The sequence below is a fragment of the Strix aluco genome, chromosome 3 (genome assembly GCF_031877795.1).
Source record: "Strix aluco isolate bStrAlu1 chromosome 3, bStrAlu1.hap1, whole genome shotgun sequence".
Classification (NCBI taxonomy): Eukaryota; Metazoa; Chordata; class Aves; order Strigiformes; family Strigidae; genus Strix; species Strix aluco.
The window spans coordinates 24,450,696-24,467,364 of NC_133933.1; the positions used below are offsets into that span (position 1 = coordinate 24,450,696).

The 16,669-nt window shown below is 38.3% G+C and overlaps 1 protein-coding gene across 1 annotated transcript in view; it reads right to left on the reverse strand.

Annotated features, from left to right (window-relative positions):
- Nucleotides 1-2,097: 2,097 nt before the first annotated feature.
- The window catches only part of CNIH3 (cornichon family AMPA receptor auxiliary protein 3), a 50,588-nt gene continuing 36,016 nt past the window's right edge, over nucleotides 2,098-16,669 (reverse strand). Inside the window, exons 4-6 of the mRNA XM_074820623.1 lie at nucleotides 6,912-7,024; nucleotides 4,252-4,395; nucleotides 2,098-2,225 (exon numbers count right to left, since the gene is read on the reverse strand). Coding sequence (XP_074676724.1) covers nucleotides 2,198-2,225; nucleotides 4,252-4,395; nucleotides 6,912-7,024 — 285 coding nt within the window. The 3' untranslated portion in view covers nucleotides 2,098-2,197. The remainder of the gene's footprint in view (nucleotides 2,226-4,251; nucleotides 4,396-6,911; nucleotides 7,025-16,669) is intronic.

Consider the following 16,669-nt stretch of genomic DNA (forward strand, 5'->3'; position numbering starts at 1 on the left):
TGTGCATTAATGTACAACCTAACTAATGGCTGCAGAGCTATATCAGTTAGCTCTGTAATGACACAGCAAAGTTTCTTAGCTCAAGCACACTCCAAGCAAATACATCTGTATTTCAGGTGATTTCGAAGGCAGTTTAGCCACTTCTGTACTGTGTGCAGTCCAAACTAATGAACCACCAGAACCCCAATTAGCTTCCCAAGTAACCTGATTTGGCAGTCTTGTTGTGTGCTTCCAGAACTGGGAATGCTATGTTGTAAGAAATTTAACTACATCTAATAAGACCTACTAGTTATGTCTGTACTTGTAAATTAATGTCAGCACTTGGGACAACTTGATCATCTAAATATTGTTTGAATGACCCCAGCATAATTTTTGTGCAGGCCAGCTACTACTCTTCCAAGCAACACCCAGGCACGATCTGGGAGTTGGCATGGTCCAGGAGCAGTTTGCATGCAGCAACTGTGCTTTGCAGGCTAACAGGATTTAATTTTGTTAACGTAGCCAGATGAAAGCAGAAAGAGTCTTGGCACAGTACACATGCAGTAACTCCAGCTCAGTTTGGATCTTGCCAGACATGAGAAGACTCCATTCAGGCATTGCTTCTGCACCATGCTCTGAAACACAGTATGCTAGCACAGAGCCAGCCCTGAATAGGAGACTGCATCTCTCCTGATGAAATCCTGTGCCCAGACTAAAAAGTCCTCAGAATTTGGTCCAGGAACAATCTACTGGCTTTCAATAGCCAGACCACATTCAGCAGGGTCAACAATGAGCTAGTGCTAACAAGACCAGCTGTAACCAAGCTGAGGTACAGATGGGTCTCTCTGCACTGTTCTCTGCAGCATTATTAGCTCATTCACAATGCAAGATCCAAGTGGTCTCTGTGCATGCACTGGTGTTAGTCTTGATCTTACAAGCTTGCCTACTACTCGGAGCACCAGTGGCTGCATTGAAATACCTTAGTGACTTTGAGGGAACCAGCCCTGGTCCACTAGGTTCAGCGCTGAAATATATTTAGCAGCAGTTCTGGACACTTGATGCCTCTGACCTGTCAATCAAACAGATTAACCTAAAATATAAATAGATTGTGAGTATTTATGTAGATGTGTATTTGTATATACATATATATATAAACATATACAGCCCATATATTTGAATTTAAATGAGAATTATATGATAAAATTTAAAAACTTTTAAATTATAAAAAAACTGAACATCTTTCAATACAAACCTCATACGAGACAAAAACATTTTGTACATTTGTTTCAGCTTAGATTTGACAGCAGAAATAAAGCTGCAAAACAGAATTACAGACCACGATTAGCTGGTCCAGTATTTTGTTATCCAGTATTTTGATGAATACAATACCTATGTTACAATCCTCCTTAATATTTTTTACTTTTTTTTTTTTTTTTTTTTGCAGTCAGAGGAACACTATTCTGATAAGTGCTTGGCATGATTAAGTCAAATCCCATGTATTTATACATATCACTGTATGTTACTGGTGCATCACAAATGAAGTACAGAAATACATTGGATGTTCACCTACAGGAATAGCATATCATTAGAAAACAGAATACTGCAACTGTCAATTCTTTTGTTATTGTTGTTATGGGTGTTAAAAAAATAACACTGAAGCCATTCCACAAGATCCGACATCCCTGTTTGATTAGTGTCATGTGAACATCCCTGCAGAACAGTCACACATCTTATCTGAACTCCAGTCGGTGCTCATTTTCAGAACATGTTGTACAGCTGTTCATTCTGTGTACGATGATCTTGCCCTCCGCTTCCTCAGTCCAGAACAGCCATTAAGAAAAGAAACTTTCCTCCCTGGAATATAGTAGGGACTATAGTTTATAATGAATCCACTAAAACAAGCAGCATTAACCCTGGAAAGGTAAATAGTTGTGTAACTTAGCCCACCTTGCTGCTTTTTTTTTTTGTTTGGGTTTTGAAAGTCATCTACTGCAACACATTGAGAAACAGGAGACAAACACAGTTAACTCAGCCATTCTCCCATGTTATTCTGCTTCTTCTTGCTGGGTGTCTGTTTCATGCACTCTATTTACTTCTTGGGTTCAAAGTCTTCCTCTCTTTGTTTTTTTTTTTTTTTTTTAAATCATGCATCCCTTGGCTCACTCATTCTTGCACCTCCAGCCTTTGTTGTTTTCAGTCTTTAATGATGATCTTTCAGTTAAGAGCTCACCAAAGTGTAGATCATGCTGAATGTAAAAGAAAGACACAATATGAAAGTATCCTTTTGAAGCATACAGAGCACTTTGATTTTTATAACCCTTTACTGTCTGTTCCTCAGGTCTGACTGTAATGGCCTGTGCTTTCCTTTGCATTCTTTCTATCTCTCTAAAGCATCTTAATTATGGTGTATTCAAGATGGGTATCAAAAAGCACTCAAGAAATAACAAATTCATTATCGACATCCTACTGCACCACAAGCTGTGTTTGAGCTTATTAAAGTGCAGTCTGATGTCTGAATTTGAACAGTGAAGAAACAAAATCATTTTGCTTTAGCATGTTTGATCTTTAAAACTTCAACCAGCAACTCTCAGCAGGGCAGGCAAGGTTTCCCATGAAACTGCATTATTTTGTTTCCTTTGGAAAAAAACCCTTGCAGTAGAAGAAACATAAAATGCAGACACCAGCTGGAGTGAATCCATACATATTAAATGCAACTCTGAAAAGTGAAGAAATCAGAGTATATTGCCACGGCTCCATTTTACTGCAATTCTAATTCTGACAATACCCAGGAAAGCACAGCAAAATTGAATGTAATTAATACTATTTTATTTAGCACCAAGCAGTGGATTTTGGATTATGGCCACACTATAGAATGAAGAAAGCAGGGCTCAGAGGAAGCTGCACAACAGGAGAGTCCCAGCAGAAATGCCAGACCACACTGCATAGCCGACTTTGACAGGGTCTTTTAGTCATCACAAAAAAGTGGGGTTAAAAATGCTTCTCTCTCAAGCCATGCCTTGCCATCTCTCCTTGCACCACCAACAGAGCTTGTCTAGCATAACTGCCATGCTTTCCATTCTCGGTCCCATGAAGAGGACTGGCAGGCAAAGGTGCACAGCCCAAACCCACAAAGCTATCGGATGCTAAACTTCTGCTCAGATTCTCATGCCCCATCCATCTTAGTGTGAGTTAGACACCTACCAGCTTCTGTAAGTCTGGGTCCTTCTACTTTCTTTCTCCCTCTCATGTATGCAGACACAAGCACATACACATGCACACGTGGACAGAAAACTTTGTTCTCAATAGCATTTAAAAGTAATATTGAGAAACAAAAACCTGCAGCAATGACTCCTCAGGATACGGGGAACAACAGAACAGATAACGAACTGGTAATCAAAGGAGAAATAACATTTATCTTCTTCCACCAGTGTATAAACCTGCCTTACAGAGGGATTACTGCATGCAAGACTGGCTTGAAGAGGCACTCTACGCAAATGCATTATGGAAGGAGTAGAAGAAAGGCATCATAAAACAACACCTCCATTTAAAGTGGGCTAACCTTTGTTGTCAAGTAGTTTTATGGTGTGATTACAAGGGTGACTAAAAGCACACGGATTCTGCCAAGGCCTTACCTTAAACACGATCCTCACATATTCTTGCACTGGGCATTTCTGACTGTGCACTAAGGACATCTGACAGCTGAAAGGGGCAGGGGGGCCAACACACGACTGGGGTGTCTATCTTCAAGAATGTACTTAAATTAGGGGTTTGGACCACGCACGGGCTTACCCTGTCATCAAAGGGAGTGTGTGGGAATGACTACAGGCATGGTGCACCCCATGTTCCTACCCACCATCTACCTACCCATTTACTTACCATGTTGAGCATCACTACACCAGCAGATGTAGTATTTTTCTTATAATTCTCTTGACTCATAAGAACATTATCATTTTCATTTGACGTAATGTCATTATCATAATATTTGCTATTTCACCCATCCTAAGAGACTATGCAGAGGAGCAAAAATTTTTTCCTTGGGTTGTCCCTGGAGCCTGGCTCAGGTCTTAGATAAACAGTTAATATTCTGTACTGAGGTTTCAGCAGATGTAAGCACATGCTGCTGTAAGTAAGCATGCTTCCCTGAATCAAGATCAGAAGCAAGTTTTATAAGACTAAGGAAATGGGCCATTTGGTTCCAGTCATTCCTAAATACAATTTCACATGCCAACTGAAAAGCAGCTACTATTTCCTCAGTGAGATGACCAGACTTACCAGTACAGATAGTAGAAGAAGGAAAGGAGATAGAAAGCTAGCTTACACCAGGCCTCTTTTTGACAGTAACTCAAGGTATCTGCATTCATGACTGCAGGTGGATCATATGCTAGCTCTGAACTATCTGCTGGGCAACGAAAATACCTGAAAGAGCAGGAGAAGACATATGGAATGACTCTGTAATATTCTGTATTAAATATGTGCAGATATACACCCTACTGATCACCAGCCCAGAGGAAACATCCTCTATGCTATAGGAGGAATTTTCCTCTCTTTTTCAAACCTCTATTTCCAGATATTGTTAAAAGACTGTTCTTATAAAACCGAGCAACTCATGAATGTGGACTTTCTGTGTTCTATTAATTCTTTAGATTGAAACATACCCCCTTCCTATATAGTTATTTCTGGCTCACTCACTAACAACTAACATATTGTGAGTGACAATATGTGGCAGCTTGTGATCACAGCATGGAGGAAGGATTACTGGGCTTTAACTGCATCTACACAACTGATTTCAGACATGATGAAAGGCGACAGTCTCAACCAACTGATAGCTCAGTTCCTCCAACTCTGAAATGGAAAAAAGTCAATAAGGAGTAATATAAGAGCTGGCTGACTAATGTTTTCTACACATAGCACCGCTCAAAAATTTTTCATCCAAATAATTTTAATTGGAAAATGTTTTTCTTCTTACATAGGAGAAATTTCTGATTATTCTCAGCAATGACTGGATGTTTGAGAAAATCCTGATGAAAGAACTTTTTTTTTGGCAAAGGAGCTTTTGTCTCAGTTTCTTTGCAGTAAAAAGCAAAAGCAAACCAAAAAGAAGTCCTCAACAAAGTTAATGAACTGCTTTAAGATCAGCATGAATCAGATGAAATATTGTTATTTCTGTTCCTTTGAAATACTAATGTGAACACTGAAGATTGCTGGGATTGCTTATAGATAGATAAACAGACAGCCAGATAGATATAAAACCCCCAAACAAGTGACCACCAGCAAACTTGGTAAGTAAATGTTCTCATACAACTTTGCCTTCCTCCCTTCCAATATTAGTCACATCCACTTACAATCTCTAATGACATTACAAATTCTTTTACAGAGACCACAGGTAAGACCTTGCTTAATGACCTTCACTGCAATGAAGATATTACACAGTATCTCTCCATGGTTTTGTGCAGGACTTCACACAATGAACCAAAACCCACCTGTAGTTAAACCAGTAGCGACTATGGAGTAATTATAGCAAAGCATATGGAGAATCATGGAAACAAAGACAAGCAAAAGTTCTCACCAAAGGTTGATACCATTATTTAGAGTCTGACAATTTTCACCTTGGACATAATTTTTTTTTAATTTGTTTATAAAAACTTTTAAAACCAGTATTATTGTCATACAACATGACAATGTTAGCCCTTAGTGAAACAGCACCATAAAACATTATTATTTTTATTGCACCCAACCAATAGGGAGAACAGCACTCATAGCTTCACATAATTTAGCTTTCTGAGGACTATACTGGTACTCTAACTTCTGAATAATACACTTTATCATATGCCTCCCTATTGCTACCAAACTTTTGCAGAAAACAGTGCAAAAAAGCTACTATTTTTTACTTCCTTGTTGAGATAATGGTTTTGCCTTCTTTACAGAACTATTCTTCAAGCTATTTCACAACAGGAGATATATGCTACCACATGTATCTTTGTAACACAAAGAGAACCTGACAGCCAAAAATAACCTGTGCTTTTACAAACATTGTGGAAATGCAAAACTAGTGAAGACTCCAGACTGACAGCCACAAAAACTGATGTCTCTTTCTTGGTTATCTTCAGAGGCAACAGAAGGCTGACCCTCCACTAGAATGCAGAGGAAGATGCAGCAGCAGCACCTGCACTGCCTCTCCAAAAAACATTAAAGCTGCTCAACAGCAGGTCTTACGTGATCAAGTCTGAAAGCTCCTCAGTGAATATAAACACATAGCAGAGGCGAATATAAACACATAGCAGAGATCCAGAGTGGAAACACTCCCCACTTTTTCATGTGGGCAGGGTGAAGACAACAGCTCTTCACCTACCGCAATCCCTACTCCAAGAGTCTCTAAGAGCGACTTCTCTTGCAGAACAGAAACTCTCTACTGTACAGCAAGAAACAACTTATTTTATATTCAAAAAGAAAGCATACAGCTGCCAACGAAGATGAGAAGCAAAATTCCGTCAACCTGTCCAGTCTCTATTTCACAACTCCAATAGAAAGGTTTTCTTGCTAAGGCTGAATGAATAGGTCCAAGACCTTTCAGATATGAACTGCCTTACAACTCCCTATCTATGAAGTATTTAGAGCCTCACCAAGTTCCACTTTCAGATTCCAGCCTACTTAATTTCCAAGTTTTTGTTCAGTTGTGATGAGTGCACCCTGACACTCTTCAGAATATTTATCTAAGTTAGTAACTGAAAGTCATGTTTATATTATTATGTGGTTTTTTTACCCATCCCAAATGTTCATGAAAAATATTTTACTTTTCATAAGTTTCAGCTGCTTCTAGGCAAAGATATTCAGCCATACTCCTATCACTGCACTTTATAATTCATACAATCTGCGTGTGTGCCGAGCTGGCAAATAAGGCTAACAAACAGTCAGCATATAAAAGATGGGCTTACCTCCAGAAGTGATAAAAAAGCAAAGGAACATTTAACCCCAGTGTCAGCCACTCTTGAGCGCACAAAAACATTATGCAGAAAAGACTATGGATAGAGTACTCCGGCAACACCAGCTAAAAAGAAAGGAATGGAAATAACAGATGTCAGTAAAACACCTCTTCAATTTTAGCCACTTAAGCAGTTTTTCAGAAAACAAACCATCTCTGCAAGTCTTCCCTGTGTCTGTCCCCAGCCATACCTCAGTTGACAGGCGGCTTGGCTATGAGCAATGAGTACAAGACGTAGTGTAAGGTTTGTTCAGGTCCTAACCATGGCTGTACTCCAGGGGCTTGTTGAGAGGCTTGGGACAAATCACTTACTGTCTTAGCTGGTGCTCCAGATTTCTGTCTATAAAATGGAGATTACATTACTGCCTCCCTCACAGAAACATTGTGAGACTAAATGAGGGTCTGTAAAAGAGTTCTTGAAGAACCAAGTTTCATTATTGATGCATTCAGAAAGCTTCACTTCTATATTGCAGGAGTGTCCTTGGAAAAATAAAAGGCTGCTTCTACCATTTTGATATGTTATATACACCCTAAAGAGATCAAATCCATTACTAAGTCAGTGTTGCAAGCTAAAACCCACTAAGACAGGAAACTCATTTCCTCAGTAAATCCATGTCTCCTCACACTCCTTGTTTCAGACCCAAGATGATTGTTTCTATTAAAAGAGAAAGTGAGTGGGCAGCTGGCAGAAGCAGAAATTTGTGATGTTGATTCAGAGTAGTTATTTCTAAAGGCATTTTTCTTTTTTCACTGCTTTCTTATTTCTTAGCTGGCTTTCTTCTCTTGTTTTCTTCCAATGCCTTTTCTCAGAAATCTCTATTTCTTTACTTCAAGTCATAGAAGAGATTAATTTCCAGCAGTACATATTTCTCAAAGCTAGACAATCCCATACACAGTTCATCTGCATCTCTTGCTGCATACTGGAGCTACATCAACCAAAGTTAAATCACAAAAAGCATTTGAGGGGCTTCCTCTGATGTAAATTCATTTTCATCTGTCAAATAATTTAAGTGACACTTGTTTTTTAAAACAATGTAAAAGCTACTACTATACAGCTACTCCAATGCCTACCTACTCCCATACAGCTGTGTTGCAATGAATTTCATCTTCTTGGTTCTAGGAGTATTTCCACCTCACATGGAACATATTTTTTTGGCTTTCATTTAACTTCAGTACTTGAAGTAGTTAACACATTTGGTTATCTCTGTGTCTACGCCTTCAACTTAAACATTCTCAAAAGTTTATCTTATGTGGATGACAAATCATAATACAATTACATAGTTTGGAGTCCAGATGGTAGTTATTTATCACTGCTGGATTTTTTTTTTTCATTTTTAGAATGTGATTTACAACATGACTATAACCTTTCCCTAAAGAATGATTCATCTTCATCACAAATTGCAGACAAGAAAGGTCTTCATGATGTACATCTACCCACTAAACATCACAACACTTAAAAGCATATTACATTCATTATCACGTATTTGATTTCTGATTTCAACACAGACCATAAACTTAGCAAGAACACAACCCTGGTGCCTGATCATGCCTGGCTGGTAATAACAGGGAAGGAAACCCATGGTGAAAATTATGCAGAGCTTAAAAAGCAAAACAAAAGAAGAAATCTGCTGTAGAGCTAGAAAGGAAACAAAGGAAGCAGTGAACTCTCAGAAACAGACTCACTTTCCAGCCACAGTTTCTGGTGTAAATTAAATCTACCTATGCTTTTGACAGAACAACAAATGGGTCATTTATGTCTCTTCACCCTTTTCTTAGAGTGATATTTTGCTGTGGACATAAATAAATAAAGGATCAGTGCTGATCGCAGTTTCTGAAGACAATTCATGCAAAGAAGAAAACAAAGCCCAGCCTACAAGGCCAATTACAGCTTATATTCAGGTGATTTACCTAAGAGTCCAAATCTAAAAGGAGGTGAGAGAATTGAAAGCATAAAGTGTAGAAAGCCACTAATAGCAAGGCTTGTGAGGAAAAGTAAACTGAGTAACTAAATAACTGAAAAATAACACTGCCTCAGTTCTTGGCTGTAAGAATCATCCTGCAGGTGACACGACGTCCTCCGAAACCAATGGAAACTTTCAATCAACTTTAGCAAACACGGGATTTGGCTCCTGGAGAGAAGAAAGCTGGCTGAGAAATAAGCAACACTCAATCCTTGTTGTTCCTGCTGAGGCAGTCAACTACAGTAGTAACCACTGTGATACAGATAGCTGTGCAATAGGAATTAAACTAAGCTTTTTAATTCATTCCTGGGGGAGCATATGAAGCTGTCAGATGGTAAACATTTTGGGATATAAACAGTATACTTCTATTTTGAACCAGGAACACCCTGATTCAGAAAACAACCTCTGCTTTCTAACCATCTTGAGATGGTTATGGAACACGGAGTTGAAAGAAAAACTGGCAAAGCAGCACAATTCTTAAGGGCTGCAACTTGATCACTTTGAGTCCCAAGCTAATGGCATTACAAATTTATCACCAGAAATTCTGCTGGCTGACATTTACCTGTGGAAAACCACAGGAAAGACTGAAAAGGAAGCCAGCTTCTAGACCAAAATGCTGCTAATCAGAAACATCTTTTGCTATAACATAAGCAAGGGAAAGAAACTACTATACCTTTCTAAGTTTTGCTCTGATATGTATAGTTAAGTAAACATGCATACCAGTAAATATTCAAAATCCTTATTCACAATCCATCATTTGCATTTAAAATGTAAAATCTTAAGTAGATATCATACTCATACCATTACCATCTCACCATAAATATTCAATACATCCACATTCAAAGTAGTGCACACATACATGCACAGGTAGATAGATTCTTCCCCTCTAATTCCAAAGAAAATAAGGCAGTCTTTGCTATGTATAGACATCTAGGTTGGCTAAAGCATGGGTAAGCAAGCACTGAAGCTAAGCACCTGTCAGCAGATTCTTTGTGTTTATAGGAATACAAAGATCTCTGTAGATAGCAACTGCAAAAGGGCATCTCGTGGGAAGCTCAGTCCTAAATAATTTTATTCAGTTTCTTATTTCCTAAATATATTCTGTTGTTCTTATACAAAAGATAAATCCATCTTTTTCTGTCAGTACTTCTCCTCCTTATTCTGTTTATTACATATGGATACCTCCTTCTCAAAGGAAATTTTGCTTTTACAGAACATTGTGTCATTTTTACATGGAATGACTCTTATAGTTTGTCTTGCCAGTGAACAGGACACATAAAATACCTCGCAGAAACCAAAACTGGGAAGATATTATAGAAGGAATAGTAATCTCCTTTCATCAGTGCTATTAAATTCTGACGCTTAGCAAATCAACTGCAACAAATGAATCAAACTGTTTTCTCAGTCACTGTTAAGCCACTGAAATGTCAAGCCCTCATGTTTCTTTCCAGCACTTTGCTTAGGACCAATACTTCCAAGTGCTACACAATAACAGTAATTCTCACAGAACTGCTGTTTCTTCCCCCAAAAGACTCTGAGTCTACATCAGTCTCCATCTGTGCGTGCCAGCCTCCATACTGTAATCACAGATTTTACAGCATACCCAGAAATTGCCACCCATTAGACACTCTACCCTTCCCAGGGTTTCTGAGAGTCTTCATTACGCTGTTAAAGGCCGAGACAACTTCCCTTCTGAATGCCTACCTTCCCACCCCACAGACGGCAGGAAAAAAATGGAAGAGAAGTGCAGGTTGAATCTCCTTCACCTAATGTAAGAGCTCTGGTGATTACCCAAGTGGAAAACAAGTTGTTCACCTTACAAACACACAAGCCCTTTTCCATCCACCTAAAAGCAACAAGAAACAGAAAACACTATGCATGCACTGAATCACTCCAGAGCCCCAAATCAAGCCTGATCTAAGTGCATGCTGCTTTACTGCTGTGGCTAATGCTGCTGCACCTACTTCCACTAAAGGATGGCTGCAGCTTGCCTCTGCGGTGCTCACTTTGCTGCTTTTTTCCATCATATCCCTTGCTAAAGGTGACATGTAGAATTCTTCCTCATAGATAGCAGGGAAAGAGGGGATGGACATGCACACAAGAGTTATTTTAATTACACTCTATAGCCCATCCTAACAGAGCCTGCCAGAGCTAACCTGGGTTACTGTGGAGTATAAGCTGCTGAATTAAAGACATTGTGAGACCAAAGGGAGACAATTATTCACATGACTGAAATTCTGCTCATTGAACAACACAGACCAAAAGTCAGAAATGTAGTGCAAGCAAATGGGGGGGGGGGGGGGGGAGAAGCAGAAACACACAGGAAAATAGTAGCAGCATGTGCATTAGCCCAGACCAGGCACATATGTGGAATGTACACACGTTGAAACAAACAAATCATATCTGTTTGCTTCTGCTGTTCCACAAACCAAAGAAGCAGGGTCAACTGTGTATAACTTAAATACACAGACCATACATCTTAACATTTACAACAGTTTTAAACATACTGCTTGCACTTCACTGTATGAAACACATTAAATTTACTGTCGAAATACAGGAAGGCTTCCCACTTACACTTTCTAGTGTATCTTTCTAATCTACTTTAAATTATTTGAGTTATTTGACTTCCAAAACCTCCTCTGAAAGGCTGCCCTAGAGCCCAATACCATGCTGTCACAGTAAATATACTAAGGTTTTCAGTCCAAATTTTCAAATTCAATTTCTTTCCATTCTCCTGTTAAAATCCACACTTGCTTGTGTCTCTGCAAGCTCTGTTCTCTAGTTGCTTATAGCAATCACTTAGAAATTCAGTGGCATAGTTAAAATTGTTATAGCACAAACCTATAACCACAGCATTTTAAGTAATTCAAAACCATGTTATGCAAACCTCTAGAAGTATTTAACAGTTTGTTACATAGATATATGCAACTAGCTGAAGAGAAAATGTCTGGAAAACGGATTCCAGATCATCAAAACAACAACCTGCAGCTGAACCTACCAAGTTCACATATACGGGTTTACATTTTATCTGCAGGAAAGCAGTGGTGCACACATGCAAGACACAATGTTACCAAATGCAGAGCATAAATAAAAGAAAGGATATAACCTGTGTTTTCACCCCTCCACCTTTCTGGATTACAATGAAGTGAATCAGCAAAAAGCCAATGTTTTGTAAAGGAAATTTCATCATTCTAATGCACTACTGGAAATTTTTTTAAACAGTATTAAGTGGATGTGAGCATAAGTTACTCCACAGCACAAATACCAGCCAATGAAATGAGTAACACAAAGAACCTAATTATCATTCTCACAAAGCACTCTATATCTATCTGTAACACAGTACCAGATCTAATATTATAATAAAGGATTTCTGGATGCTCTTTCCATCTCACCTACTAAACACACCTATATTTAGGCCTATCATTTCACTTCTCATTGTCTCATTTTTGCCTTCTGCAACATAGGGATAATTATGTTTAAAATCTATAGATTCCACTGGAGCTAGTTTATGACTCGAATATTTAAGCTTTGTCACAATACAAATAATAACTTTAACAAGAGTGACAGCAGAAGATCAGGCCTTCATGGGACATTCACCAAGAATATCTATAAATATTTCTGTACTGCAGAGCCTATGGAAGGTCATAACAGCCAACAGGTAAAGAGGTTATAAAACAGATTTAAAAAAAGACTTCTTCACTATAAAGCCTGCAGGGCACCAGCACAATTCAAAAAGTGCCCCGTCCTTGGAAGACACATCATTAAGGCAGATGTGCTGTGATCTTACAAGTGTATCTCTCCTCTGCTAACTGTTCTTTTCCACTCAGCAGGGATCAGGGAGGTATCTTCACAACCTTTCTTTTTTTAACCTTAATCCAGAACCAGGAACAGAAGCTGGGTTACCAACCATGTAGTGTGAACTACTTTAATTTTCACAACGCTGACACGAAATAGGGTAACAAACACTTTCTTGCCCTACCTCATATTGTGTTTCAGACACAACCAACCAGGACGCCCCACAGCTGGGTTATTCCAAGAGCTCATGTCATCTTTGCCTGCTCTCCCCAAACTGGTGAAAATGACAGCTGCTTGCTAGGGTCTCAAAAACCAGCCTCTCATTTCAGAGGCAGGTCTATGAATGCAGAAATCTCAGCAATCATTAAAATGAAGTTCAGCCATCTGCATGGCACAGGAAGGGCCCTCAGGCCTTCTCCCAGGGGTCTCCCTAAGATTGACGGTTTCATAAATGCTGAAAACTAAGTGTTCACTAAAGGGCTGTTTCAGTATCTGGAGTGTAAAGACTGTCAGTCTGAGGAAGCAGATTTGGCACAGTGCAGACACGGTAAAGACAATCCCCACCCTGCTATTCTAACAGCTTTATTGAAAACATCAGCATCTAAATGCAAGGTAGGACATTTAACTCCCAGCAGAAACAATTTTCATCCGTATAACAGGTATGATGTAAAATCATTGCACTCTATTTTTAGGTACGATATTGCTTTTTGTAATTGCATAGTGGCTTTATAGGGTCTGATCCTGACTTAAATCCACAAGGAACATTCTGCTAAACATAACAGTGACATTTGATTTAACCCCAATTTCTTTAGTTTTATTAAAATGCAAATATTTACTTTATTGCATACCAAATTAGAGCACATACAGTCCATTAGCAAGTCAAATTTTGCCAATATCTTCAACACAGCTCTGAGGAACAGATGCATAAATTACATTACTCCAAGCAGCTGAGAAGTACACTGCTCTCAGGGGTACATTACAGGCAACAGTTACTCATGCACATTTTTGCTGCATCTTCAGCCTTATTCTGCTGTTACTTGTGATGTTCTGATACTGTAAGGACATATGTTTACATATCCTCCAGAACAGTACGGGAAGAAGCTGAATTGTAAAGCAAGAGGTCATCTATTACAGGGTGATACTTTGCTTGCCACTTTGATTATTGAATAAACATTTAAAAGATGAGATTAACAGCAAAATACAGTCAGTTAACCTGAAACAGTTTTATACATAAATATTTTAATGAGTAACAATATTATGAATAACCATATGTATCTGCCTTCAAAGGATATTTCCATTTCCACCAGGCATTGCACTGGCAAATATTACTTCCTCCTTGGAGTAAAAGGGGGATAAGGACCAAACTGTGACTGCCACAAGTTTGAACTCTTCTCTCTTGCAATAGTTTTGTAACTCTTCCCCTTAGGATCTACCGCTGCTTTGAACACCTGTGCAGGCACAGCAGGAATCTGTAAGCACGCAGACATCCTTAGGTAATGATTGCTAAAAATGTTCTAAGTTTTGAGAAGTGCTGAATTCAGGAACTTGTAAATTTGACTAAAAATAGTGTTGGCACAATGCACATAATAAATGAGTGTCAGTAGTGAATGAATTGCCTGCCAAAACCACTATACTTCCTCTAAATTCTCAAGTCCTATATTAAGGACTTTCTTTCCTGATATGGTACTGTATACAAGGAAAGGATGAAAGGGATTATGTTCAGTATTTTTACTGCAATAGTAATAACTTTCTTGTAACTATGAACATAACATTTACAATAAAATAAAAAGTGTGAAGAAGAGAGGCACTATCTCTAATCGAGAATATTCATGGAATTATTCATGCAGACAGCATAAATACTGCCAGCTCTTTGGTCCCAATTCTACTGTCACTCCTGCAAAATAGCTACTGTGCCAAGTTCTACTCTTTCTGATGAAATTAAAACTATGTTGGTACCCAAGAGACTAATCGTATAGGGCACACCTCCACTTTATCCCATTTCATTCTTCATAGATAATAAATGTAACAAAAGAGTAGGCAGAAAAGACTTAAGAGAGGAAAGGAGAGAAGCTTTTAGATGATCTGTAGTGAATTTCCTATCAGAGCGCAAAAGAGGAAATGGCAGCTCAGCAACAAAGGTATTGAAGGCCTACATTTTGTCTATACTGCAAATGTATTGCAAGATTCAGGGAAAATCATGTCCCTCACATTTCCAGATGCAAATAAAATCTCTACCAAGTTTGAATCACTATCAGTATGTTAACTCTGTCCTCTTTTAGGCAAGCTGCAGAAAATAATTAAACCAACACAGAGCTAGTGAAAGTGTATAATACTTAGTTAAAAACATTTTATTTGCTTTTCCTGTATCCCCACTTCCCCTGTCAAGCTACATTCTTCTTTCTTTCACTTGTACAACCTAAGGACAGCCCCACTGTTTATGTGAAAAGCAGATTTAAAATTTATCTCATGCCTTTTTTGACTAACAAGAGATGCTGTACCAAAATTGTCTAAAAGGGACTCATCCATAAGTTACGATTTCCATAAACTAAATATTGTGTACTAATACATTTTTAGCTAACTTCAAATTTTATCCTTAGAGTGTAAAGTTACCCCTTCCTAATATAAAAATACCTTGTCAGAGTTGCTCTGAAGGCCAGAAGAAAGTTGGTTTTATCATCTAATAGCAGTTTAGCAGTATCTCTCACATAAGTACTGAATATTGAAATACACACTCACCAGTTTTATGTCTCTCACACATGCTCAGTCTAATAATGTACCTAAAAACATCCTAGGTCACTTCAAACAACAGAGAACTTAAATTAATTTAGTTTTATGAAAGATGTTGTAATTACAGTCCAAGTCCTAACTGAAAGAATGCATACAGCGTGGCAAGCTTACATCCTACAAAATCTGCAGATCTAATTAATGCTTTAGAAACAGCAATATCCTTTATTCCAGTGCCTGCATGCAACTCTAGAATTTCTTCTGAGGCGCCTTAGGAGCTAATTACATGTGCATATGTAAAGCTGGAGGATGTAGCTCATACTCACTATAATGTTGACAGAGATCTATCTCATTATATTGTCTATGTTTATTAGTATTTCTGTAAACCAAGCATCACACAAGCATATGACACAAGATAATTTTACTCCCAACAGTCATCAATCGGACTACAGTAGTTTGAGTCTGACTCCAGACTGGGCTGGATTTGAACAGCTGCTGTAGAGATTAAAGACTACATGCAATTATTAACTCAATGAACCATCACAGCCCTCAGAAACAGTGAACAAAACTTAGCTTCAATTAAAAATAAAAGATTCAAACTGCCTGCTAACAAGAAAACTAAGTACCTCTCTGAAAACAAGATTTCTGTCATCAGATCAGCTGCGCAACCTTTCCCTTCCTGTTGTGTACATGTCTTATGAGTGTAAACAAATGCTCTTCGTATTTATTACCATGTGGTTTTTGTAGCACCTGGCACAATAAGGCCTTATTCTTTACCTGAGCCTGGAAGCATTGCTGTAACACAAACACTAACGAAAACATAACAGAAAAGGAGAGACAAGTCTTGCTGAAAGGAATGTTTGGCTGAAGCACAACAGGGCCTTTAAAGATCAAAGTATCCAACTAAGGAAATAAAAAAAGAATGCAAAATGTAGAGCAGCAAAACGTAAGACAGCAGAATATCCACCTAAAGGCAACAAAAGCAGATTTGCTCCTGTATTATATTTTCTTCCAGAAAGAAGACAAATAGAACAGCCTGAAACCACTCTTTTGAATTTACTGAGACACCTTTAAAATGCAAGTTTTCATATGATAATGTTAATTCAGAACATCACTGTAGTCCCCACAACAGATTATATGTTTAAACCTCTAAAAATAGCATCACTGAACAACTGTTTCATATTCACATTGTTTATCAGGCCAGTTAATAGAAAGTTCAGATCTTGACAAA